At 47.4% G+C, this 25,317-nt stretch overlaps 1 protein-coding gene across 2 annotated transcripts in view; it reads right to left on the reverse strand.

The window, feature by feature from the left end:
• LOC146207245 (tyrosyl-DNA phosphodiesterase 2-like) overlaps nt 1–15,473 on the reverse strand; it is a 32,546-nt gene extending 17,073 nt beyond the window's left edge. The window contains exons 1-3 of one of the 2 annotated variants that reach the window (XM_084577799.1): nt 15,073–15,470; nt 8,906–8,967; nt 8,399–8,557 (exon numbers count right to left, since the gene is read on the reverse strand). In XM_084577799.1, the coding sequence (XP_084433925.1) occupies nt 8,399–8,557; nt 8,906–8,967; nt 15,073–15,267 (416 nt within the window). In that variant the 5' untranslated portion in view covers nt 15,268–15,470. Of the gene's footprint in view, nt 1–8,398; nt 8,558–8,905; nt 8,968–15,072 lie in introns of both variants that reach the window. The other variant, XM_084577832.1, reaches the window with a different exon arrangement.
• Between the last annotated feature and the right edge of the window lie 9,844 nt (nt 15,474–25,317).

Here is a 25,317-nt window from a genome sequence, read left to right on the forward strand (position 1 = left end):
CGCGACAGGAAACAGAAAGTGAAATGAGAAAAAAGAGGATCATGAAAAAGGTGGCGAAGAAGAAACAAGTGAAACAACAGAAGTAGAAAGAGCACTAGCATGCCTAGACTGCTTAACGGTACACATGGATGCCCATTTGCTTTGGGAAGCAGCAAAAGAAGCATTGCTATAAAGCTGCACTAATAGCACTGCACAAGACTAGTATATTTTCTTTCTTGACAACCAAGATGAATTGCCTAGTGCAAAATGAGAAGATAGCACTAGCAGCAATGCCTCCTTCTGCAGTGGCACCTATGACATCTGCGCCACAGCCTTTTCAATAAATCCTCAGCCACTTCAAGTGAGTAACTCTCAGCTAAGCCGAGATATCCCAAAACAGCTTTCATGGAAATCAAAATATATAACATAAAATTCATGAAAAATTTTAGGATTTCAAGGCCACATTAAAGCAATCAAGGAAGGCAAAATAAGTATTCAGTATCATTTAAAGCATTTCCTTGATTTGCATTTTTACAAGCCTCATCACTGCCTTTTCGTCCATAGCATTCAAAGCAACCCACTTTTAACCTCCTTATGAACACTCTCGCAGATTTGACTTTTTTGCGTAATTTTTTTTTACTTTTTTTTTTCTTTTTTGTTTCCCAAGAAAGTACTCTTGGCCTTGGCTGACACGATACATAAAAACCTTCAGCTTCAAAGGTACTAGTAAACTGAGCAGGCTACTATAGATTCCGACTGCATCACAAAATGGTTCTTTAAGAAGTTGAACCTGCCCCAAATGAATTATTTGTTAATGCTGAAGCCAATTTTCTACCACAGTAAGAACAGCATAGACTGTCTTCACACAGTGTTCAAGTATTCCTGGCAAATATCTTCCAGCACACACAAAACTTCTCATCATTCTGCTGCAGCCACAAACATATTGTTACATTGTACATATTGGTACGTAGTACGTAACAAGGCGTTTATTCTCAGTTGGGGAAACCGAGAGCCCAAGGCTCACCAGCTTCCGCTTCTTCCTTTTTTCTTCCACCTCTTTTTCCTCCTCTCCTCTTTGCATCTGAACATTAGCAGGTAACACTTCCCCCCTCGCAGATGAAGCCCCCAGGGCAAGTTAGAAAGGATGTCTGGGATGAAACGTTTTGAGCCGAGCGTCATGAACGACTTGCGTCTTCCGTGAGCATCGTCTGCTTTGAGTGCAGCGCGATGAGGTAGTTCAAGTCACTTAGACGCTCCAAGATAACAAAAGAGCCAGTATAAAGCCACAGGACCTTCTGGGATAACCCACGCTTGCTCAGTGGCGTCTACAGCCATACTAAATCACCAGATGCATAGCAGACACGCGGGCATCGGTTGTCGTACCCCTCCTTTGAGCGAGCCTGTGTGTCAGTAATGCAGAGACAAGCAAGGTGGCAAGCTTTTTCAGCTCGACAGAGAGTAGCGGCGATAGAAGGGTTCGTTGTGGGAGGTGAAAGGTAGGAGCGCATCCAGACAGCTTCAGGGAATGCGAGTTTAGAGAAGGTAGAATGGACTATAGCCAGTAGTCTCATGTTGCACGGTATTATATGCATATGTGATAAAAGGGAGGATGTCACCCAGTTCTTATGGTGGGAATCGACATACATTGCCAGCATAGTGGTGAGAGTGCGGTTGGTGCGTTCAACGAGGCCGTTCGTTTAGGGATGGTACGGCGTTGAAATGACAGAAATCACATGCACAGAGGTGAAGAAGTTTTTTATAACATCGGCAGTAAACTGCCGTCCACTGTCACTGATTAGAACTCGAGGTGGACCTAGTTGAAGAACGCATACCGCAGAAAAAATATGGACACCTCGGAAGCAGTGGCTGACGGTATTGCAGCTGTCTAACAGCAACGGGTGAGGTGGTCGACACACACAATAATCCATCGGTTACTGTTTGAGACCATAGAAAAGGGCCCAAGAGGTCGATGCTCACTTGCTCGAAAGGTGTGGTCAGAGGTGCAACAAGTTGCAGCGGCCCTGACAGGCGTGATGTAGGGAGTTTGTAACGCTGACACTGCACACAACTGGCTACATAGCGTTGAATGGCTTGACATATTTTTGGCCAGTAAATTCTTTGCTGTGTCCTGTGAAGAGTCCGAGCAAAACCTAAGTGGCCAGAAGTGGCATTATCGTGCATCGTTTCAAGAACAGGTATTCGGAAAGACAAAAAGAAAATGCCACCTTTGGGAATGAAATTCCGCTTGTAAAGTAAGGCATCGCAAAACACAAGAACGGGTATCCGGTGAATTACGAGCAACTTCAATGAGCGCTCCCAAAGTCATGTCTTTGCACTGTTCATTCCGGAAGTGGTGAAGGTCAGGAAACAGTGGTGATAAAGGCGCAATGTAGACTTCAAAGCTTTTGCCGTCGCAACCAGTAGTCAGGAGTGGTAAGTGCGAAAGGCAGTCAGCGTCGACATATTGATGGTCGCTTTTGTACATCACAATGAAATAGAACTCTTGGAGGCGCAAAGCATGTTACATGAAATGGCCGCAGGAATCATGAAGATTTACAAGCCAACACAGTGAATCATGGTCGGTGACGATAATAAAATAATTTCGAACAGATAGGAATGAAATCACTGCACAGCAAAAACAACTGCAAGGCAATCTTATTCAGTCACTGTGTATTTGCGTTCCCAACTGCTCAGCGAATGACTGGCATAAACTATTACATGCTGAGCATCACATGTGGCGCTGTATTAGCACTGCGTCAATGCCGACACCACTAGCATCGGTGTGAACTTCAATTGGAGCAGGAGGGCAGAAGTGGCACAGCATAGGGCCAGACGTCAGAAGAAATTTCAGATGACGGAAGGCAGAGTCACAGTCAGCAGTCCAGCTGAATGCTGTACCCTTGTGCAAAAGGCATGTAAAAGGATAGGCGATGTCAGCAAACCTGGGGATAAAACGGCAAAAATAAGAACATAGTCCTAAAAACTCTGAAGTTCCTTCACTGATCTCAGTGCTGTGAAGCTAGTTACAGCCCTAATCTTCTGGAGATCCAGCCGAACACCATCATTATCAACCAAGTGGGCAAGGAAAAGTGTCTGACTTTAGCCAGAATGGCATTTCTTCGAGTTGAGTATGAGCCCAGCTCTTTCAATGCAATCAAGAACGATGGCGAGGTGGCTGTTATACTCGCGAAATGTCTTGCCAAATATCACAACATCATCCAGATAGCATAAACAAATTTGCCACTTTAATCTGCACAGAATGGTGTCCATGAAATGTTCAAATGTGTCAGGTGCATTGCACTATCTATATAGCATTACGTTAAACACATATACACCTTCGGGTGTCACAAATGCTCTCTTTTCTTTGTCGGCTAGGTGCATTGTTATCTCAGTAGCCAGATCTCAAATTAACCAAGGAGAAGTATGAAGCGTGAAGAGAGTCGATGTGCGGAAGAGGATGCGCATCTTTTTTTTGTCACAGCATTAAGCTGAAAATAATTAACACAGAATTGTCATGTATTATCTTTCTTTTTAACCAGGATAACAGGACCCGCCCAAGGACTTGAAGATTCCTGAATGACGCCGCGTTGAAGCATGTCACGAACTTGTTCATTGATCAGCTGGGGTTTGGTTGGTGACACACGATAAGGCTTCTGTCTGATCGGGCGAGTGCATCCAGTACCAATCGCATGATGAACACGAGAAGTTGGAATCGCTGGCGGCTGGTCCCGGGAAAAGTCAAAAACGGACACATGCTTGGAAAGTAGACCAGTCAAAATTCAGCGCTCAGTTGTGGACAGAGGTTAACCATGGCCTGGGGCCGCATCCAGCGGAGGTTCCTTTCAAAAACCGTTCTCTTTCAAGATGACGTCAATTTGACGTCAGCAAGACAGCGGGCGCCACCTTTCGGGGAGGACGGAAAGACAGCGGTCAATCAGCAATGGCGAAAGATCGTAGGCGTGTCCACCCCGAGCATGTGGCTTTTTCTGGTACCAAATACTTGTACCGAAATGGTGTTAAGCACAAAATAAATCTAATAAGTACATAGTAATGCAAACTAGTGAATAATAGACTGAAATATTCTTGGAAATTTCCTGTTAACAACTGCCGAGCAATTTTCTTGGCTCATGAGTACCTTTTTCGCCGCTAGATGGTGTCGCACGCGCAGTGGCTTCGTCTGCTTTCTCGCTCACTGTGAAATTTTTGTAAGTTCTGTCTTTATCACAGAATGGCAAATATCTTAAGAACGAGGTCTACAACGCCCGTAGTATGCAGTCCGAATCACGCTAGCTCTATGACCAAGGAGTTGCTGCCGCCGTTGCGAGTACGAACGAGCTGCTTGATATCGTCACCGTGCCGGCACGTCCGCGCCTGCCTATATAGCAGGGCCCGTAGCCTTATCGGCTGCTTAAGCGTCCTGACTGTGTGCAAACTTTCCGTGAATAGCTGTCAATGTAGGACAAAGCCGATGACACAGGGAATCCGACCGCACTCGATCCAGACAGCCACCGTCTGCTCCGCTTCCGCTGATGCAGAAAGGTGCAGAAACCCGGCCCGCACCGTTATGGCCGCAAATTATTTGTCTCTACGACTGCCGGATTCAAATGGTCGTACTGCTGCTGACCGAGAGCTCCCGATCGCAAAGTATCCATCGAAGCGCGTAGACCACCTTCGCTTCTGATGGCAGCTCGGCCTACCCCTTCGTCCCCACTTCCCTTCGCGATCGGCACCAGTCTTAGCCAGTGTTGCCGCAAAGCCTCCTCAGACATGTAAAAAGCGTCGTCTCAATTTTTTTTTTTTTACTGTGTCAGTTTACTAAAACTGCAAAACGCTGCCCCCCCCCCCCCCAAAAAAAATAATAAGATATCACGGTCGTGCTTGAGCAGCTGCGGCGCGGCGCGCGCCATCGCTCGACTACGGCTATGAGGCGCCACAGCGAACGCAGGAGCGGTTTCCTCTCGAAGCGACCCAACTTGTCGCGGTTCCTGCGCCGGCCGGCAAAACGGTTCCTTACGGAGCGGTGGCTCCGTCCCGTGACGTAGGCGAAAAGCGTGGAGCCGCCTCCGGAAGTTTTGGGGGTCGCGCCGGACGTGACGCAGCAACCAATTAGGAGCAGCGAAAGGAACCAGTTCCCGAACGGAACAGTCGCTGGATACGGCCCCTGAACTCGAGGAGGCTCTACACTGGGGTGTGCCTTCTCTTCATGAGTACGGGTACTTAGTGTAGGCACATAAATTGGCAAACCTTCCTCAAAATGGGCGAGTTTCATGCCACAAGGTAACACGGCTTACTTTTTCTAATAGTTCACTGCTCACGGCGAGGTGTGGCTTCTAGTCACTGAAACAATGCAACGGGAAACCAAGACTCTCTTTTTTGCGCAGGTGATTGCAGTAGGTTCAACTATGACGTCAAAATAGTCGCACAGTTTCTAGATCATACATCCGGGATGAACTCAGCAGACATCGCAGGCACAACTGTGTCCTCCGATACAAAAAACGCTGCCAAATCAGAAGACGAGCCCTTCACAAGAGCTGACATCAACGTAATGTTTAGTGAAATTTCTCCAGTTTGACACTCTAAAGTTGCACCACACTGTTGCAAGAAGTCTAATTGCTTCATGTGTAGTATGAGACAACACTGAATTCTGATCGAAATGCTTGACCACCAAAACAATGTTCGCACAGCACACACCAAGTGGCACCAAATATTCGCTGCCAACACCACGAAATATGACCGCTTGATTCACGCTGAACATCACTTTGCGTCCCAGACGATTCTTAAAAGTTAAGCTTATAACAACATGGCTGCCACAGTATCCATCAATGCTGTAGTGCGAATGCTATCAATGAGTACTTCAAGTCTGTTCTTCAACGTAAACACAGGCAGAGGTATTGACAAATCTGAGCGACCTCACTTCCACCGGCCGCGCCGCCTAGTTTCCCAGAAGTGGAGAACGGTGTCGAGGAGATGGTTAGCGTCGCTGTCGTTGGAGTGGTGGCGTCATACTGCGGTCAGAAGCAGGCGAGGCATTGCGAAACTGTGCTGGGTTGTAGTTGTAGCCATCCCAAGTTGATGAAGGCATTGGGTGATTAATTTCAGTGTCGAGCCGATGAAAAGTGTTGGGCCAGAGGCAGTAGTCTTGCAGCCGCACGCCCCGTCGATGGCAGTAGCGAGAGATATGTCTGGTCACTCCACAGCTGTAGCACACAGGTGGCAGGCACCACCGGTGAAGTCCAAGGAGCAGATGGGGTCACTGGCTCTGGCTGCAGTGTGCAACCTTCCATATTGGTCTTCACCTTGGAAGAGAGAACCCTGGCTTCGAAGCAGTTCTTCTTGGACGATCTGGCGTATTAAGTCAGCCATTGACTCAGGAGCACCAACATCTACACTTGCCATGGAAGTGACGTTGGCCAGTCAGCCAGATTTAAAGGTGATACGACGAAGCTTAAGGGTTTCAAAAGTGCGGCAGTGCCTGATCACGTCAGCGGTTGAGTTCAAATGATCTTTGCTTATCAGGAATGTATATACATTTTCAGCGATGCCTTTCAGCAAATGTCAGACATTCGTGGGTTCACCACTTTGCAACGCTTCAAAATTTACGTAGTACAAGTCTCACCAGGTACTTGGGCTCGCTGGAGCAATGTTTCCTTTGCGCATTTCTTCTTTGAAGCTCCATCACCGAAGCACTTCTTTATTCCTTCCACAAAACGGTCCCAGCTAGTCAGTGTGTCTTCATGGTTGTCGAATCAGATTAGTGCAGTGGCTTCTAGAAAGAATTCAACATTAGCTAGTTTCACAGGGGTCCCATCCATTCATTGTACCGGCTTACCCGCTCATAATGTGTGAGCCACTCATCGATATCTTCGTCAGATTTCCAAGTGAACGTAAGGGACTCTCGATGCTGCTGCCAATTGTTCACCGTTGGTGGTGTTTGCTGAGCATTGCCTTCTCGGGCCATATTCAAGAGCAGCGGTGGTAAACCAGCAAGTTGGCAGCTGCGTCGAATGTCAGAGGGATCCGTCTTGGGCTACCCCGCACCTCCACCAAACTGTCACATACTGAGTGTCACAATACTGTCCCAATAACTGTCACAATATAATGTAGTAATAGGCTGAGAGATTTACCCACTGTAGCAACAACCAATGTACCTTAGAAAAAATAAAATTTAAACCAAGCCACGAATGCTGAAGCTTGTACTTTTCACAGGGCACAGCATCACTGGCATTATCATGTGCAGTGAACAGTGTGAAGGTGAAAGCAAAGTGGATCTGCAAAGTCCCTCTGCATGCAGCTGCCCGACTGCACTGTACTGAATCAAGATTTTGAAAAAGATGCCTCAAAATGCACCAGCCACAGACACAGGAAGGCAATAAGGAAGTCTGGGGTTGACACAATGAAAAAATGAAAAATATAGCCTGTGAAATTCACCTCGACGAATCTGCTTAGGCAGTCACACCCCCCACTAACATAGCCCTGTCCAGTGACTATAGGCCAAACTCGTAAAGTCTGCTTCACCGCAATGCAAAAACCTTGTGCCAAGGCAGCAAGGCTCATCCTTTGGCAAAAGTCTGATGCAGCACTTGAAATATCAAAAACTTCATGCTGTGAGTGCATCTGCCAAGCAGAGGCATAGCAGAGCCACTGCAAGGCAAATCATCCTTTCACCATCATTGTGATACATGACACAGCTGTACAAAAAAAAAAAAAATGCACAGTATTAGTATTATACTGCACCTCACACCTTCACAGCAGTGGCTTGGCAAACCAGCACTTCACCCCTCCATGTCAACAACCACGCACACAGCATGCAGGAAGCACACATGGCGCTCTTTCAGCTCCAGCAGTGCTGCAGCTAATTTCTGCCAATGGAACAGGCCGTACCACCAATGGTAAAGGGTTGCCACACCCCATCATCAATGCAACTAGCAGTCGCACTGATGATGAGGTGTTGTAGGTGCAAATGATTGTTCCACGCCCCAGCAGTTCCGTGATAGCAAAAATGCAATGGCAGAGTGCTCTGCAAGAAGCAAGAAAGAGCTTTAAAAAATATATGGCAGCGCAAAAAGACAAGGACAAGATGAGACGACAAGGACGGCGTTGAACTACTTGTCGTCTCGTCTCATCCATGTCTTTTCGCGCTGCCATATATTTGTTCAAGATATGCACCAACACGCCCAATTTAACATGTTAATCAAGGAAGAGCTTACTTTGTGCTCCACTGGTGAACATTGTGCACCACACAAGACCCTGCAACTTAGCTTAGGCATTCAGGGTGGCAAACCATGCTCAGTGAAAGCATTAAACCACCATACTTGAAGGGTGGTGCATGATCATTTGAGGAGCTGCTCAAATTATGAATATCGAACAGGTCATGAAGCCTGTATGATGAAGTCAATACAATAAAGCATAAATAAGGTACCTCAATGTTAAGCTGCACACAGCAGCAATTCGATGATGTAGATAGTTCTTGTTAAGTCCATCAATATTCCAAGAGACCAGTGTCATCATTTCCTGTCGCTGCTGAGGTTCATGGATGGGCCCTTCTGTGGGGACCGAAGATGGCAGACTTACACGCCTCCTGTTATGACAAAAGGAAAGGTCTTACTTTTCAATGCAGTGCCATTCGTGCTATCAGCTGGCATGGACAAGAAGTTATCCGTGTAGCATGCTATGCAATAACTTAATGCATGTAATATGCATGTAATATGCATGTAATAATGGATGTAATATGCAACAGACAAGACAACACAGGCAATACAGAAAATGGCGACAGGAGCAAGTAACCTGCTGAGTGGTTCGAATGCTCGCGGGCCCTCCAGTCTATCAGCATGACCTTTATACCCTATACATGACATGCATATCCTTTTTAATGTCAATACCGGAGCACATGTTCTATACCTTATTTCACGTGGAAAAATCAACTTACATGGACGTCACAATTCCTGACAGACATCTTGTCTCCTGGTCCTCTGCAGCACAGTCCGATTCCTGCACATGAAAGCAAAAAGCAAGGAACAGAACACCTTTTGGTGCATAGGCAAAACATGCATGCGTTCCTCTATAAACTACATGTAAACAAAATTTTGGGATGCATGTGGTTTAATGCTGCAAAGCTGCGTGTGGGCTATGAGAGATGCTTCAGTAGAGAGCCCCCAATTAGTTGCAGCCACATGGGGCTCTTAATGTGCACTGACATCACACAACACGTGTGTGGTTTTCGGCCAGCCAATTAAATCCTGCAAAACAGAATGTGGCATTTGCTTCACTGACTGGGAGGTACACAAAACAGAAGTCTCCTAATATCTGGAATTCCCTGCCTAACAAGTCACTGAGCAAAAAGAATAGAGGCCATGCATCAATAAAGTTGCAAATCATCATCCTCTTATGTAGGGCACTGGAAATGCAACACATGGAATGCGAAGACAAGAGAACAAATTAATAAGTGTAGTGTAAAACATCTGTGCTCTTGTATTTCTGTCCCCACTCACTGCCTTAATGTATGTCCTGAACTGGCATGCCCTTCCTCTGTTCTAAAACACCTCCTCTTGGATGGAGCACAGCAGCAAGAAGCATAAACCTCGTGAAAAAAAAAAAAAAAAAAAAAAAAAAAAAAAAACTGTGCAAAACAAGATGGGACACTGAGAAGAAATATACACACGAGCGCTCATGTGTGTGCTTCTTCCTAGGGTCCCATCTTGTTTTGCATAAAGTTTCATAAAGTTTTCTTTACTATGTGAATTCACCAAATGGGCCCAGCAATGTACACTATTAATAAACCACATGCTGCACACCTCACTGATGCGGTAAGATGCAGAAGCAAAAAGCGGCAACACTACTAATTGAAGCGTTCTAAACCATTTCTTATTAAGTTATATTTTGTGATTTCCCTTCGTGTCGAAATTCCAAAGAAATTACGATACTGCTTCACTCAAACAAGAGGACCCTTAATCACAATTAAATGCTACACAAAATTGTTATAGAGTCATTAAAGATATCATTCTTTTTGCAATATTTCATACCAGTTAATGAAAAACACTATGCATCAACAACAGAGAGAATCTCTCTATGCATCTTCCATTAATATATACCACTTGCATGTACAAGTTTATGTGACAGTGCACATTTCTGTAACTGATTTTTAGTAAGAACCATCAATCTTGAGCTCTCACAAAATTTAATTCACCTATGGCATGACATATTACTTTTCATAGCTACAAAACTGCCAGCAAACAATCCTTAAACCGATTCATACTACACGAGCACTAACAGCCCGCCACAGCTGTTGCTTCCGAACAAAGTTGATGAAGGTTGCAGCTTGCTTCAAAATGATTTGCCCTGTTTTTAGCACTACCAAGAACAGCAGAGCATTTTGATTAGTTTGGAAGGCACCAAATCATCCAGCAAAGGCTATTGGCACCCTTCACATGAAAGAAGCATATGATAATAAATTATCAAGAGAGAGAGAGAGAGAGAGAGAGAGAGAGAGAGAGAGAGAGAGGCATGGCAATGATGGCAGGAGAGAGCTAGAGAGCAGTAGATTAGCTAGAAAGTACAGACACAGAGCAGAAAAACAGTGGTCGCTTTTTGCAACCCTAAACTGACATGTTGCAACAGCTATGCATAAGTTTTCAACACAAAGAGGCCAGAAAAAAAAAGTCTAATATCATCTCAGTGTTGACACATACACAGTCTCCCTCACTGAAGGAGATCAGCTAGAAAGTACAGACAGAGAGCAGAAAAGCAGTGATTGCTTTTTGCAACCCTAAGCTAACGTGTTTCAACAGCTATCCATAAGTTTTCTACATAAAGAGGCCAGAAAAAAAGTCTAATTTCATCTCAGCTTTGACACATACACATTGTCTCTCTCACCCAAACATGCACACACACAGGAAGAGAGAGATAAACTGCTGTAAAGTGTTCAATTGCAAGGCATAATTTTAAAATTTGATATGATATTCAGCGCAAAAAAAAAAAAAATCATGATTTAGCACGTTTAGGGAGGATGTGAATTAGGTATGCTAGCATGTCTAGTTTTCCTTAGGTTTTGATTTTGGCAGAGGCTCAGTTTTCAAGGTCAAGAAGTATTCAGACAAAGATCAGTGAAATTGGGGGTTGGGAACATCAGCGGTACTGCACTATAAAATATTGGGGCCACTTAATGTGATAGCGGTGTATTTCAGATATGCTGGCCATGAGTAGAAGTTGAAGAAGGTGACGACATGCAAGGAACACTGTGAGAGACCTGCAGTAGGCACGCAAGATGTTCGGCTGCAGTGACAACGTAGTAGTGCAATCAGTAGCCAGCGAGGCCGATCTGCTCAAGCCACCCTGGGTTCGAAACCCACTCACAACCACAAAGGATTTTATTTTATTTTATTTCAGCTCAAGCAGGCTTTAGATATTGCACAATGGCTAAATGACTGAGTGAAAGCTCTAGTGATAGCACATTAGAACACTACACTAAGCATGCAATACACTCTAAACACTTTTGTCTAGAACACACAAGAAGTGCTGTGTGACTGAAATACAGCAACATTCTTGCAAGCACTGACTTTCGCCGGTATTACTTGTGCTCCATTACAGCTGCACAGATATTGAAATGCACAGGCAAAAGCCTCCACTTTTAATAAAGCAGCAGTAATCCTCCATTAGCGAGGTCAAGATGACAGGCTAGTTGGTAAGCCTCCACTTTTAATAAAGCAGCAGTAATCCTCCATTAGCGAGGTCAAGATGACAGGCTAGTTGGTGCCTAGCGCTTTCCCCACGGTGGACAGCAATGGTTTTGCCACTCACCTCTAAACCAAACCACCCACCTCTTCAATCACCCACTCACCACCAACAGCTTTCACTGAATGTGGTATGACCAATCATGCCATTTTCGGCTCTGCAATGTCACTGGTCTTCTAGATTTACTTCGGGATGAAGTAACGTCGTTCTTATGCCTACTCATATTTTTCTCTCTAGCATCCACATACTTCCTCCGCTATTAGAGTACGCTGTCATGCAATAATTTTTTAGGATTTGATAAGCGGAATTTTCGCATTATTCGAACATTTTTCATCTAGACAAAAGTAACAAGATTTTACTGTGTTGACTAAGTGGCCACTGCGGCTGCTCACTTTCTTATTTTACTTGCGTTCATGACTGTTTATATTTCTGAAAAGCTGCATTTTCCTTTTTGTCAATATTACCACTACTACAGCAGCTGCTTGTCTGAAGTATTATGTTTTCAAAACGTTCCCCATTTCACCACAGTGCAATGCCGCTGAACATCCTACATTCGGACAAGGCCAATATAAACGTTGTACATATTAGCGCTAGCAGGGTACTGATGCATAGACAAAGCCAATAAATGGTTTTGAGACATAAAGCCAATAAATTATTTGGAGTCACGCAATGTACTGCAAGAAGGCACAAAAAATAAAGCTGTGCAGCCCTTTGTGCTGCTGCTTTTTTCCCTGCAGACAACTGCTGTGTTTTCATTATGTCAGTATTTGGTTCGCACAACCACTCTCCTATGACTACCCCTGGTCAGTAAATGTCCACCTATCAAAATTTTCTGGGAGAACCCTGCTAGTATTACATGGTGAAACAGCACAAGGAACAGCAACAAGAGGAAGCAACACAGAAGACGCAACACCTGCGTGTTTTGTTCCACAACACACCATTCGAGCACTCGTGTAATCAAGTCTGTATATTGTTTACATGGTGTTTTCCATATGACTATAATGACCAGCTGAAGAACAGGTACTTGCATGCTTTTTTCACCTCAAAAAACACTAGATGCTTCTGCAGACGAGCCAAAGATTACGTACCCAGCCGGTGGGGCATTCAAGTGAGATATAAAAAACAGCAAGGAACGCCTCCCATAAGACATCCCTTTATTGCACAGTTGTATACGCATGACTGAACAATCAACTCACAACTCAAACGGAACAAAACTTTGTTAGAACTATGGGAAGCCTGTTTAAGTTTGGTTTTGGTTTGTGCAGTTTAACGTCCCAAAGCGACTCAGGCTATGAGAGATGCCGTAGTGGAGGACTCTGGAAATTTCGACCACCTGGGGTTCTTTCCTTTGATGTTGGCAACACCAGACATCAATCAAAAGAAATCAGAAATTTGGATAAAATATTTAAACTAACAAGATTCCTTTCTATACAGTAAATGCTTGTGCATAAATATGAATGTTGCATCACTCAGCATGTACAGAAAACTGGCTTCTTTGGGCCCAAATTTAACATAGTTGCCTGGCATTTTGCTGTAAATTTCGTGGCTGTGGACATATCCCTGACAAAATCTTACTGCTCTAGCAGTACCCACAGTGTAGTAAGAAGTGCTAACTGTGCCAGCTCACAATCTATGGCTACTGCACAAGGAAGGCCTACAAGTGATACGCACGCTTCTTTCAAGGCCAAGCATGCGTTGAGCAAACAAAGCCAGGCATGTGATATGAATATTGGACATAAAGCCGTGCCTCGTCAATATGACCCCGTTAATATGAACGGCTCAAATTAGGACAGTTTTTCTGGGGACCAAACTTTTTTCATGCATTTATGTCTCGTTAATATGGAAACTCGCTGTCCAGACAATGGACAAGAAGAAAATGCACAAACAACATTAGGGTCCATGTATGTTTGTCGCGTTAATATGGACAGTCATAAAAACCAAATCGTTACACTGCTTCAAAAATAATTTCTCTTCTAGATTTTGCTGACAGGCACCACATGAATATAGTGCCAATGATCGATTGATTACCCTTTTCACTTGTGGTTACAGAAGTTATACAGTCGATGCACGTTACGATTTTTTGTATTGCATGTATTCACTTGAACAAAACTCTGACAGCAGCTTGCACCTTGTAGATAGTTGGATTCAGCAACTTTCAGCCGACTAAATGCTGATACGTAGCAGGGGTTCACGGGAGATGAAAAGTAGAAGTCGAGTAATTTATTAATGAAATGCCATCAGGAACGATATGCAACTGCATCACAATACTTTCAATTGCATTGCATTCGAAGCAAAACAGTGACTCGGATAATGTTCTTGTAGCTCCTAATGCAAGCTTCGCTGGCCTACCATTATGCTCTAAAACAAACCATAACCTAAGCGTTTTTTTGTGTGTGTGTTTTTCTTCAAAAGAACTCCGATTCTTTATTATGGACGATTTGCTTTATAGACAGTTTGTGCAGAAACCAAAGTGTCCATACTAATGAGGCACGACTTTACATACATACAGCACTCTTTGTCAATGAAAAATTCAGTAAATCACCAGCAGTGCATTCACTGATCTGAATTCATTCCTGTATTTCGTACTTTATAAAACCAATGAACCAATTACCCCAAGTTAGCACTATAATTTTGCATTTTTAATGTATGCATGAGCATACATTCAAAATGTAGGTCATTTTTCTTGTCGTTTTTTGTCGTTACGCTTGCATGCTTGCAGCCCCACCATGGGGCTGAGGGTTAAAGAGACACATATTGTTGTTGTTGTTGTTGTGGCTGTAAGAAGGAAAAGAGAATGCACGGGCCTGCTACTGGCTCTGTAGTTGAGCCACCTCCGCTGCCTCGTGCAGATAGAAGAGAGTAGAGAAGAAAGAAAAAGAAAAGGGAGATAAAGAAGCGGGCCGCAACAGCCGTCGTCCACCACCTAAGCGTTGGTGGGTGCAATGACAGCCTACAACAGATAAACATTCGGTGGCAGGCTAGGTACCAGTCCCAGCCCCGTAGGACCAGGAACAGCCACCCTTCACCACCTCCCTCCACAAAGTCTGCAAGCTAAGAGCGCGACGAATGCAGCGACGCAAAACGCTGCAACAAGTGTGAGCATAGACGTCCACATAAGTGTCTAGAGCGTTCGAACGGCGCGCTGTGGTTGTCCATTGTGACAATCGTCACTGCTTGGAGGGCCTGGAATACATTTTAGATGCATTAGAAATAAAATACGACTGACGTCGTGTGACGGTGATAGTACGATGCTCAAGAGTTCCAGACAGGTGTATGAGAGTTTGTGCCATAGTATTGCCCAACTACCAAAAAAGGGCCTATGATGTCAAAAAAATAGCCAGTCGTGCGACAGACGTTGTTACTCACAGAGTCGTCTATCTCGAGGACAGAGGAATCGTCACATATTATGCAAGAATCGTCAGCGATGACCGAGGGATCATAAGCGCTGCAGGAGCCCTCCGAGTCACTGTCGTGAACTTCGAACACAGGGACGTCTTCGCCAGAGCACGCAGGTTTTCCTTGCGGTATTTCAATAATGTCCGGACCGTCGCCGTCCTCCATTGCAATGTTCTGCTTTTCCTTCAGTTCATATGAGGCATGAAAGCTGCAGCTTAACTACACCAGTCTTAAATTTTCAGAAGGTTCTTAGTTGGAAATTCAAACCTACGAAAAGCAGGCAAAATCAAAACTCGGCTGACCGAGCTAGAGCATTGCATTGGCCAGAACTACCGATCTAACGGCTAACGGCACAAGGAAGGCTCGGCTCGATTTGGCTCATGGAAACAGACAATGAAATAGACGTGAGAAACAGTGGAAATGAAAACAGCCTTTCAAAAAGGCTAGGAAAAGCGCGGCAAGTGTCTCATTCCATCATGGTAAAGTCACTTTACATCATGGACTCCTGCAGTGCTTCAGCTTCAACCGGGTCGGGATGGGTGTGACACGGCCGCTCAATGAAGATTGCATTGAGCGGCCGCCGGTGTGATGTGGGATTAAAAGGAACACGCGCCTCAGATATCCATTGTTTTATTTTATTTAACATCGTCAGCTGCTACTCGGGATGGTGTGTGTGAGGGGGGGGGGGGGGGGGCTATTTTTAAATGGAAGAACAGGAAACAGGTGGCCTGTGTGTACTGCGCGTCCTCCTGCCCACGATCGAACGCTGCGCTCCACGATTGAAGGCTTCACCTTCGTGCGGAACTCGTTTTTGGATGTTTACATATTTGGCGATTTCAACGCTCACATCGACTGGAGTGACCCAATCATACATATTCCTTGTGATGCCACATCGAAATGACTCCTAGAAATAATGCACACCGCGTGCCTGAAACTGCTTTGCACTGACCCCACATGCTTGTCGCGCAATGGTTCTCCTTATTTGGATCTGTTCATCTCCAACCCTGCACGAGTCCATGAATACAATGTTGTCAGTAGTCTGGCTTGCTCTGACCATAATTCCACTAGACACGCTGGCATCTCTATCCGTTCGTGGCCGCACGAACGGCTGATATCGTGCAATATACTGGATACATGAACCGGCTGGGAAACTGAAACTGGGTTTTCCGAGTTAGACATATCAAGTATATAATCTAATCTAATCTAATTGGTTCACAGAAAGGGAAAGGCGCAGTACCTGTCACACTTGCTCATATCGAGTATGATGTAAGTACATACACTTCGCTGCTTCTCGCCCTTGCCTCTGACACCGCACCACCGAAACGAGGTCGACGCAAACAGCTGCGTTACCCCTGGATCACGAGTGACATCATAATCTCATGCAAGCATGCAGATGGAACGGCTGTTCCGGTGTGCATGAAAATCTCGATTGCCGGCCGACCTTCTTGCTCCCAGAGAACACCAGCGTGCTTTGAAAAAAAAAAAAAAAAAAAAAAAAAAGACGGACTCGCTCATTGGACGTTTGTGGAAAGCATAATTGCTGCTCGCGCAGCAAAGGAACCGAATCGAAGGCAATCGCAGTGCCGATCCATCCAGATTAATGGAGAAACTACGTATTGTTCTGGTCGCATCTCAGAGCCAGAGGATATTGATAACCACTTTTCTTCTATGTCGATAGTTCACTCCTCTTCTGAATCCAACCTGCCATCGTTTCTAATCGTATGTGCATTCGTTATTGGTGCACATAACTCCTGATGACATCATTGACACTTGCTCCCACATCCGACCATATCAGAGCCCTGACCCCGATGGCATTCACTCCCTGCTCATACAGCGCACGGCCTCTTACCTGGCGTCATTTATTGCCAGAGACGTTTCAGCGTATCATAGACAGTGCAGTGGCACGGCCGCTCGATGGAAGCGCACTAGGTGCGGCTTGCTACGTCGCCCGAAACCGGCGGGAGGCGCCTACTTCCAGTCGCCACCGCCGCGGCGCCACCGTTCGGGGACAGCCACGCGCGGAGAGCTGGGCCTGGCTGCGCTTTGAGGGAGGCGTCGGCGTGGTAGAAGCCTTTTATTTTAAGGATATAAGAGCTCCGCTTCACACAATTTGGCAACAAGAATTAGTATACTATACTGTTATGTCTAGTGTGACCATGTCAGCACTTAGCGCTTGCTCGGCAAGGATGTATGCTGGAGTGTACCCCGAAAAACGTATAGTGACGGTGGCTCAAGGCCACTCGATTGGAGAGCTCGCATTACCGTGATATTGCATTCGGATCCAGTTGTGCGTCACATTAAAATGTGACCCGGCTGTGAACAATTCGAAGCTGTTCAGCTGCCATGGTAGCCTAATGCATAACCACTAATTAACTATGTAGCGAATTCCGTGTGTCATTTTCATACCATTTACTCATTCCTGCATACAGCTTTTATACACAAATTGATGTCAACCTGTTCTAAGCTGCCAGCGCTATCCAATAAAAAAATGTCCTACTATGAGCAACCTCTGTGAAAATGCGACATGTAACAAACCTTTGTGACAAATTTTACGGTGGAAATATGAAGATGTTTATTAGGTTAAATCTAGATGATAACCTGGGATCTTCGACTCAGTTGGAGACCTTAAACTTTGTACGCCAGAACGCTATCCGTCATGGCTTCCCGCATTTTGCATGACCGGACAAAGTAAGCGCACTTGATAGAGCCAGTCTGCCTCAAGGTGCTACGTATATGCGCCGAAAGTTTTTATTACTATTTTTATTGGCGGCTCGCAAACCCATACAATTTTGCTGGTTCGTAATTTTCAATGGAAGAACGCGCATCGATTGTTGCTGTTGTGAAACTCTTAGCTGTGGTCACAAGAATGTTCACGCGTCAGAGCGCAACTGCAGCCGAGATTCAGCGAGCAGCCGAGTACGCTTATTTAATGGCCACACACACAAAAAAAGAAGAAAATTACCAACCGCAGACGGAAAACCTTTCTTGAGAAAGGTTTATGCCATAGCCATAAACATCGCTCCACTGTTGAGTTGACATTTCCAGCCCAGTTCGCTATCAGTGGGGGCAGCAACTTAACGATATCTTGTATAGCGCCTTAGCATGGGCACGACCATTGTTTTTATAGGTTAGCTGCAGGTACTGTGTACAGTGAGAAAACAATGATTAAACCAAAAGTTTACACAGCTTCCTACTTCGCCGGACCTCTTCAGACTTCATCATCCTGTTAATGAAGGTGCTCGTAATCTGGCTAAGCTTGATTACTTCCTTTGCGCGACACATCAAGCCTCCATTGTCCTTGCTTTTCATTAACCTGTAACTGGTCCAGTTGACTCATATTTCCTGCAACAGGCTCTTGCTCGACTGACATGTCGCCTCAAACCCATTACCAAATATCGCGTAAATTAAGCAACAACCTGGTAGTGATAAAAAAAAAAAAACTTGGGGTTTTTAAGTCTCCTTGAGGAGCCTCGTTAGAGTGCATGCACTTTGCTACCTGCTTATTCACCGTATCCCGTAATTGCTGCCTCTGTCGCATATCATTAGAATGCAGCCTTAAGCCACCGCATTATATGATATAGCACTCTAAACATAGCTATATAAAGCCCCTCTTTACCGAAGCCGTACGAACGTGCCCTATAGGAGTATAGTGTGCCTGACTTGGGATCTAATGGTCCCGCTTTCAATAATTCCCATTTCACCTTTACAGCTTAATGACTCTCTCTGGTTTGGCAGCTCCTGCCACATTGAACATGTCATGTGTTCTCATTGCGCCAAAGGTGTCTGTCCATATCACCAACTAAAGTGCCTCTTACCAGAGAGGTTTTTTTCCGATTTTCCGCCGACAGAGCAGGCGCCGGATTTTCTGTGGAACGTGGCTTTTAATTTTATTGCATCGACTCAAACAGTATCAACAGTATAAACAAATGTATGCACAGGCTCCTTTACTTGCAAGGCCACTCAGACTAGCGCGGCAAAATTTAGAACAAATTACATGCTTATATAAAAAAAATTACCGATGATTACGTTACTTCCTAATGCGAAATTTGAGCGCAGAAAATAAGCTGTTTCACCTTTTCGATATATTGAGGCAGAGAAATCGAGCAACACATGTATGCGCTATCACATAATTTTTTTTATTTTTCACACGTATTCCTTTAACAAAGACTCCACTAACAGTTATTGACAGTCATGAAGGAAGCTTTGTGGTCGGAGAAATAGACTGATATATGTTCGACTTGGTACACCAATGCTGGATTCTCAAAGACGAGATCTATACAAGTGCCTCGCGAGGTTGTCACAGCCGTGGGACGTGTTACGAGCGAGAGGAACGGGATGTTCTCCCGCATAAGTGTGAAGAAATTCCTGTGTCTTTATGTCAACATTAAAGTCCCCCACTACTAACATCGGTGTGGATCGATGGACGGTTAATGCGAGTTGCAGGAAGTGCACGACGTCTTTCGTGAGTGCCGTAGGGGCGAAGTAGGCAGCTACCACCACCACCACCACCACCACCACCACCACCACCACCACCACCACCACCACCACCACCACCACCACCACCACCACCACCACCACCACCACCACCACCACCACCACCACCACCACCAGCAGCAGCAGCAGCAGCAGCAGCAGCAGCAGCAGCAGCAGCAGCAGCAGCAGCAGCAGCAGCAGCAGCAGCAGCAGCAGCAGCAGCAGCAGCAGCAGCAGCAGCAGCAGCAGCAGCAGCAGCAGCAGCAGCAGCAGCAGCAGCAGCAGCAGCAGCAGCAGCAGCAGCAGCAGCAGCAGCAGCAGCAGCAGCAGCAGCAGCAGCAGCAGCAGCAGCAGCAGCAGCAGCAGCAGCAGCAGCAGCAGCAGCAGCAGCAGCAGCAGCAGCAGCAGCAGCAGCAGCAGCAGCAGCAGCAGCAGCAGCAGCAGCAGCAGCAGCAGCAGCAGCAGCAGCAGCAGCAGCAGCAGCAGCAGCAGCAGCAGCAGCAGCAGCAGCAGCAGCAGCAGCAGCAGCAGCAGCAGCAGCAGCAGCAGCAGCAGCAGCAGCAGCAGCAGCAGCAGCAGCAGCAGCAGCAGCAGCAGCAGCAGCAGCAGCAGCAGCAGCAGCAGCAGCAGCAGCAGCAGCAGCAGCAGCAGCAGCAGCAGCAGCAGCAGCAGCAGCAGCAGCAGCAGCAGCAGCAGCAGCAGCAGCAGCAGCAGCAGCAGCAGCAGCAGCAGCAGCAGCAGCAGCAGCAGCAGCAGCAGCAGCAGCAGCAGCAGCAGCAGCAGCAGCAGCAGCAGCAGCAGCAGCAGCAGCAGCAGCAGCAGCAGCAGCAGCAGCAGCAGCAGCAGCAGCAGCAGCAGCAGCAGCAGCAGCAGCAGCAGCAGCAGCAGCAGCAGCAGCAGCAGCAGCAGCAGCAGCAGCAGCAGCAGCAGCAGCAGCAGCAGCAGCAGCAGCAGCAGCAGCAGCAGCAGCAGCAGCAGCAGCAGCAGCAGCAGCAGCAGCAGCAGCAGCAGCAGCAGCAGCAGCAGCAGCAGCAGCAGCAGCAGCAGCAGCAGCAGCAGCAGCAGCAGCAGCAGCAGCAGCAGCAGCAGCAGCAGCAGCAGCAGCAGCAGCAGCAGCAGCAGCAGCAGCAGCAGCAGCAGCAGCAGCAGCAGCAGCAGCAGCAGCAGCAGCAGCAGCAGCAGCAGCAGCAGCAGCAGCAGCAGCAGCAGCAGCAGCAGCAGCAGCAGCAGCAGCAGCAGCAGCAGCAGCAGCAGCAGCAGCAGCAGCAGCAGCAGCAGCAGCAGCAGCAGCAGCAGCAGCAGCAGCAGCAGCAGCAGCAGCAGCAGCAGCAGCAGCAGCAGCAGCAGCAGCAGCAGCAGCAGCAGCAGCAGCAGCAGCAGCAGCAGCAGCAGCAGCAGCAGCAGCAGCAGCAGCAGCAGCAGCAGCAGCAGCAGCAGCAGCAGCAGCAGCAGCAGCAGCAGCAGCAGCAGCAGCAGCAGCAGCAGCAGCAGCAGCAGCAGCAGCAGCAGCAGCAGCAGCAGCAGCAGCAGCAGCAGCAGCAGCAGCAGCAGCAGCAGCAGCAGCAGCAGCAGCAGCAGCAGCAGCAGCAGCAGCAGCAGCAGCAGCAGCAGCAGCAGCAGCAGCAGCAGCAGCAGCAGCAGCAGCAGCAGCAGCAGCAGCAGCAGCAGCAGCAGCAGCAGCAGCAGCAGCAGCAGCAGCAGCAGCAGCAGCAGCAGCAGCAGCAGCAGCAGCAGCAGCAGCAGCAGCAGCAGGCAGCGGCAGCGGCAGCGGCAGCGGCAGCGGCAGCGGCAGCGGCGGCGGCGGCGGCGGCGGCGGACTTCCACCGGTCGTCTCGCTCATGGCTCAGAAAGAACTGGCAGATAATTTCGCAGTGGCGAACGGCAGCAGCAATTTCGGCTCGGGCGGTGCACATATACAGATCCGCCGCCACCGATCTGGCTCTCTGATTGCCACCGCACAGGGGTTGCATTGGAGGAGGAGTGAAGAAAGGAATTAAGTTCGAGCCGGCGCTTTGACAACCGGAGACTCGCAGGAAGAGGGGGGAGGGGGGCGGCGTGTACACCCAGCGGCAAACGATGGGGGCAGAAGCGCGCGCAGCAAGCGGACAACGCGATAAAGGGAGGAGGGAAGAGATAGCAGCGACTGACTGATGCTGCTGACGCCGATAGTGAGTCAACCTCAGCTGCGGAGTTGGTTTCAGGGACAACGCCGCCGATGCCGACGCAAACAATATGATACCCTCGCTTCCGCAGCGCCAAGAACCAGGTCTAGCCGTGGGAAGGTGGTCACGTATTCGTCGACGTGCCGGGGCCTACGTGAAATAACCGGCGCGTCGGCAACTGAAGAGCACCCTATCCGCCACACAGGAACAGGGGGGGGGGGGGACCCTCCCCTCCTCTTTCTGCATGGCGGCGACGGTGTTCTATGCAGTCACGTTATCTTGACTCTCTAGCGGCGTCAGCGGCATCCAGCGGTATCAGTCGGTCGCTGCTAGCGCTGGGGGGATTAAAGGGGGGCGGAGCTGGTTACGAGGCCGACGCCGACGCGAAACCCAGGAACGGACGCCAAAGAGCTGCGCTCTAAAAAACCTTCGTAGCATTTTCTGGTATGTTCTCGCAACATAACCTGCGAGAAAAGCTTCTGGTGCTACCTCATCGTGTTCATCTGCTTAACAATACATCGTTAAAAATCCTAGTTCACTTGCCAGCTCCATGGTAACTAAATAGGTTAAACAACGTCACGGGAACACAGGGAAAGAGGACGACACAACTAGCGCGGTTGTGCCGTCTTCTTCTCCTGTGTTCCCGTCACATTGTTTGCACGGTTAACTTATAATTAATCACCAACAAGTCCAATCTGCAGTCCCTTGTAGCAAATTCAATGGCAGCTGATACGGCATTATGCTTCAGCATCTGGACGTTTTAACCTCAGCGCCGCTTTCATTTCAGAGGAAGCGAGTGCATTTCCACTCCTCGCTGCTGTCTTTGCCTGAAGCGAGCTCAGCAGATAAAGTAGAGGGTCTCTTAGATGTCTTTTAAGCGGAGGACGGTGCAAGCCAACACTTCTCCTATCATTTGTCTCTCAGCGTTTGCCACAGTTCGTCATTTCAAGTCGTCGTTTGATATATGGGTCGTTTCTCAGTCATGATGAGTCTGTCTGTGTAGTCATTGTAGCCCTTATCACTCATAACTAAGCAGGTTACTCATTTAGAGTCAGCAGTGGTCATTACATGTCGTCGTTTCACATATTGGTCATTTTGTAGTCATTAACAGTATTGATGAGTCATGCCTAGCTATTATAGCCATTACCACACATCGCTAAGCACTCTTACTCATTTGTAATCAATTGCGGTCATGACATGTCGTAGTTTGATATACTGGTCATTACAAGTCATTTTAGTCATTATTAGTCATTAACATTAGTCTTTACCTCTATCTATGTCTTTTATTGATTACCTATCACCATCAATCATTTTCATTCTTAATCTCCCTCCTAGCACGTCCGCTTTTGCGACTGGCACACCAGTGCACAGATGCGACGCACGGATAACAGGCACAGCTTCTGCGCATAGATTTTCGCTCCATGAGCCGAAAACGGCTTTCGCCTTAAAAAACAAACGCATCCAGTCTCAATGTTAACATGTTTGCACACGCGCACACAAAAAAGTTTGCGTTTACCACGCAGACGCGAGGCGAACGCGTCCAGAAAGAAAGCAAACCGCGCGTTCAGAGCCGGTGACCCCGGCGACGACCTGTCCCCGAAAAGTGGCGCCCTCAGCAGAAATAGCGGGCGCAACTGTAAACTCCCCAAGGACGCGCTTGCCCATTGACGGCGGCGCGACGCAGCAGGCCGCACCCAGTGCGCTTCCATCTAGCGGCCGTGGGAGGGGGGGGGGGGGGGGGGGGGGGGGCTGTGCAGTGGACGCAGAGAAGGGACAACAGGGTCTTGAAGATGAAATTGAGGGGCTTTGCTTGAAGACGCTGTCTGCCTTTCCACTTACCTCTATCCGGCCCGCACAACGAGCTACCCCCACGTTTTTCTCCCATAGCCCGGAGACAATAAACCACGTCAAATCGGTCAAAATTCCAGGAAGCTCGATTCACGGGCACGTGCTCACGCGCAGTACGCTACGCAAACACGACCCAACACCACGGCGCGAAAAATAAACTGCATTAAAATGCAATTAAATTACTGGATATTTCGATTATTTAATTTCTTACGGCAATTTGAATTTCGCACCTTGTGACATTTTTGCAATAGCATATATATTCATGTATTCGACAATCTGAATATGTCAATCAAGTCTACCAGCGGAATTCGGTAGCTAATGAAAAAAAAAGTTTAGTAGGCCGGCGCGGTAACATTCACATTTGGCTAGTGCGCGCTGCCTGAAACTGCGGCGAACTGCTAGAAACACAATCTAGATGTGCCAGCAAAACAGATGTTTCATTAGTCCGAATCAAAATTTAAAGTAAAAATCTGCTGAAGTATGCATGTCCACTGAAAGTCACATTATAACATCGGAGTTGTGTACATTGTGTGATATCTTCACGAGCACACAAAGGTAAGGTCATGAGGATATCCACTAAAAGATGATCTTTTAATAATGGACGCATGGACATCTCATGGGTGTACAAAAATGACGTTTGATATTGAGACCTTTTGTGAAGATCCTATGGACATTGTTGGTTGTGTGGGGTATGCGACTGAAAAACGCAAAAGTAAATTATCCTTAAAGTATATTTGGCATGCGACCTGTGTGGTATCGCAGCTCCCGGATGTGTTCCAGTGTGTCAAGAGAGTGTACGCTTGGCTCCAGGATCTGAATGCGACGCTGGCCAGCACTGGCGCTGACCTGAAGGTGCAGTGCACTGACGGCCCGTACAGCTGCCAGTTGCCGAACCAGCTGGAACCGTATAATCGCATTTTGAGCCACATATGTGTACAGCTCAGGGTGAAAAACGAGCCGAGCCAACTCGCAGTCTTCTGCGACCACGAGCGACAAGACAGGGATCGTGAATGCCGCATCATTCGTTCAGTGCTACTTTTGCACTGGGTGCTAGTAAGTCACCGCTGTATATCTGTGCTGCGAGTAGAAAGGTGGGGCATCTTTGAGCGCCAGCCGCTCTTTACCGTTTTCTGCAAGGCTGTGTCCAAATGTCGCCACCTAAAAAAAGTGAAGCTGTGCGAGCAGCACCCAAACCCGACAAGTTGCGCGCAGCTACTGGACGCGCTGCACTTCCTGCCCCGTCTCGAGGAGGTTGCTTGCAATGTCCTAAGCGTCTCCAAAAGCACGGATATGACCGCCTTGGCTGAAGTGATTACGACGAAAGAAAAGTTGGATCGACTAATGATCGAGCGATTTGTAGGCACGCCAGCATGCATGGCAGGGATTGCGCATGCGCTGAGGACCTCGATGAGCATCAGCGACCTGACCATCGACGTGAGCTGGTTGGAAGCTGAAGACTGCACTATTTTCTTGCACGCTCTCCAGGAAAAGCGAGCACTCAAGCGTTTGCACCTGATCGCTTCCCTTGAGAAGCCCACCCTGAGCTCAGCCGCAGGGGCGTTGAAATCTTTACATCTGACTAGATTTGTCGTCGACACCGGTGAGGCTTGGACTCTTGCAAACTCTCTCTCCAGTGCCGGGAAGGTTGAGGAGCTGATACTCTGTAATTGCAGACTAGTTTTCACAGAGCCAACCAGTACGGAATTGGAAAAGGATTCGTACGGCGGAGTTC

The sequence above is a fragment of the Amblyomma maculatum genome, chromosome 1 (genome assembly GCF_055883805.1).
Source record: "Amblyomma maculatum isolate TAMU_Amacu chromosome 1, ASM5588380v1, whole genome shotgun sequence".
Lineage (NCBI taxonomy): Eukaryota > Metazoa > Arthropoda > Arachnida > Ixodida > Ixodidae > Amblyomma > Amblyomma maculatum.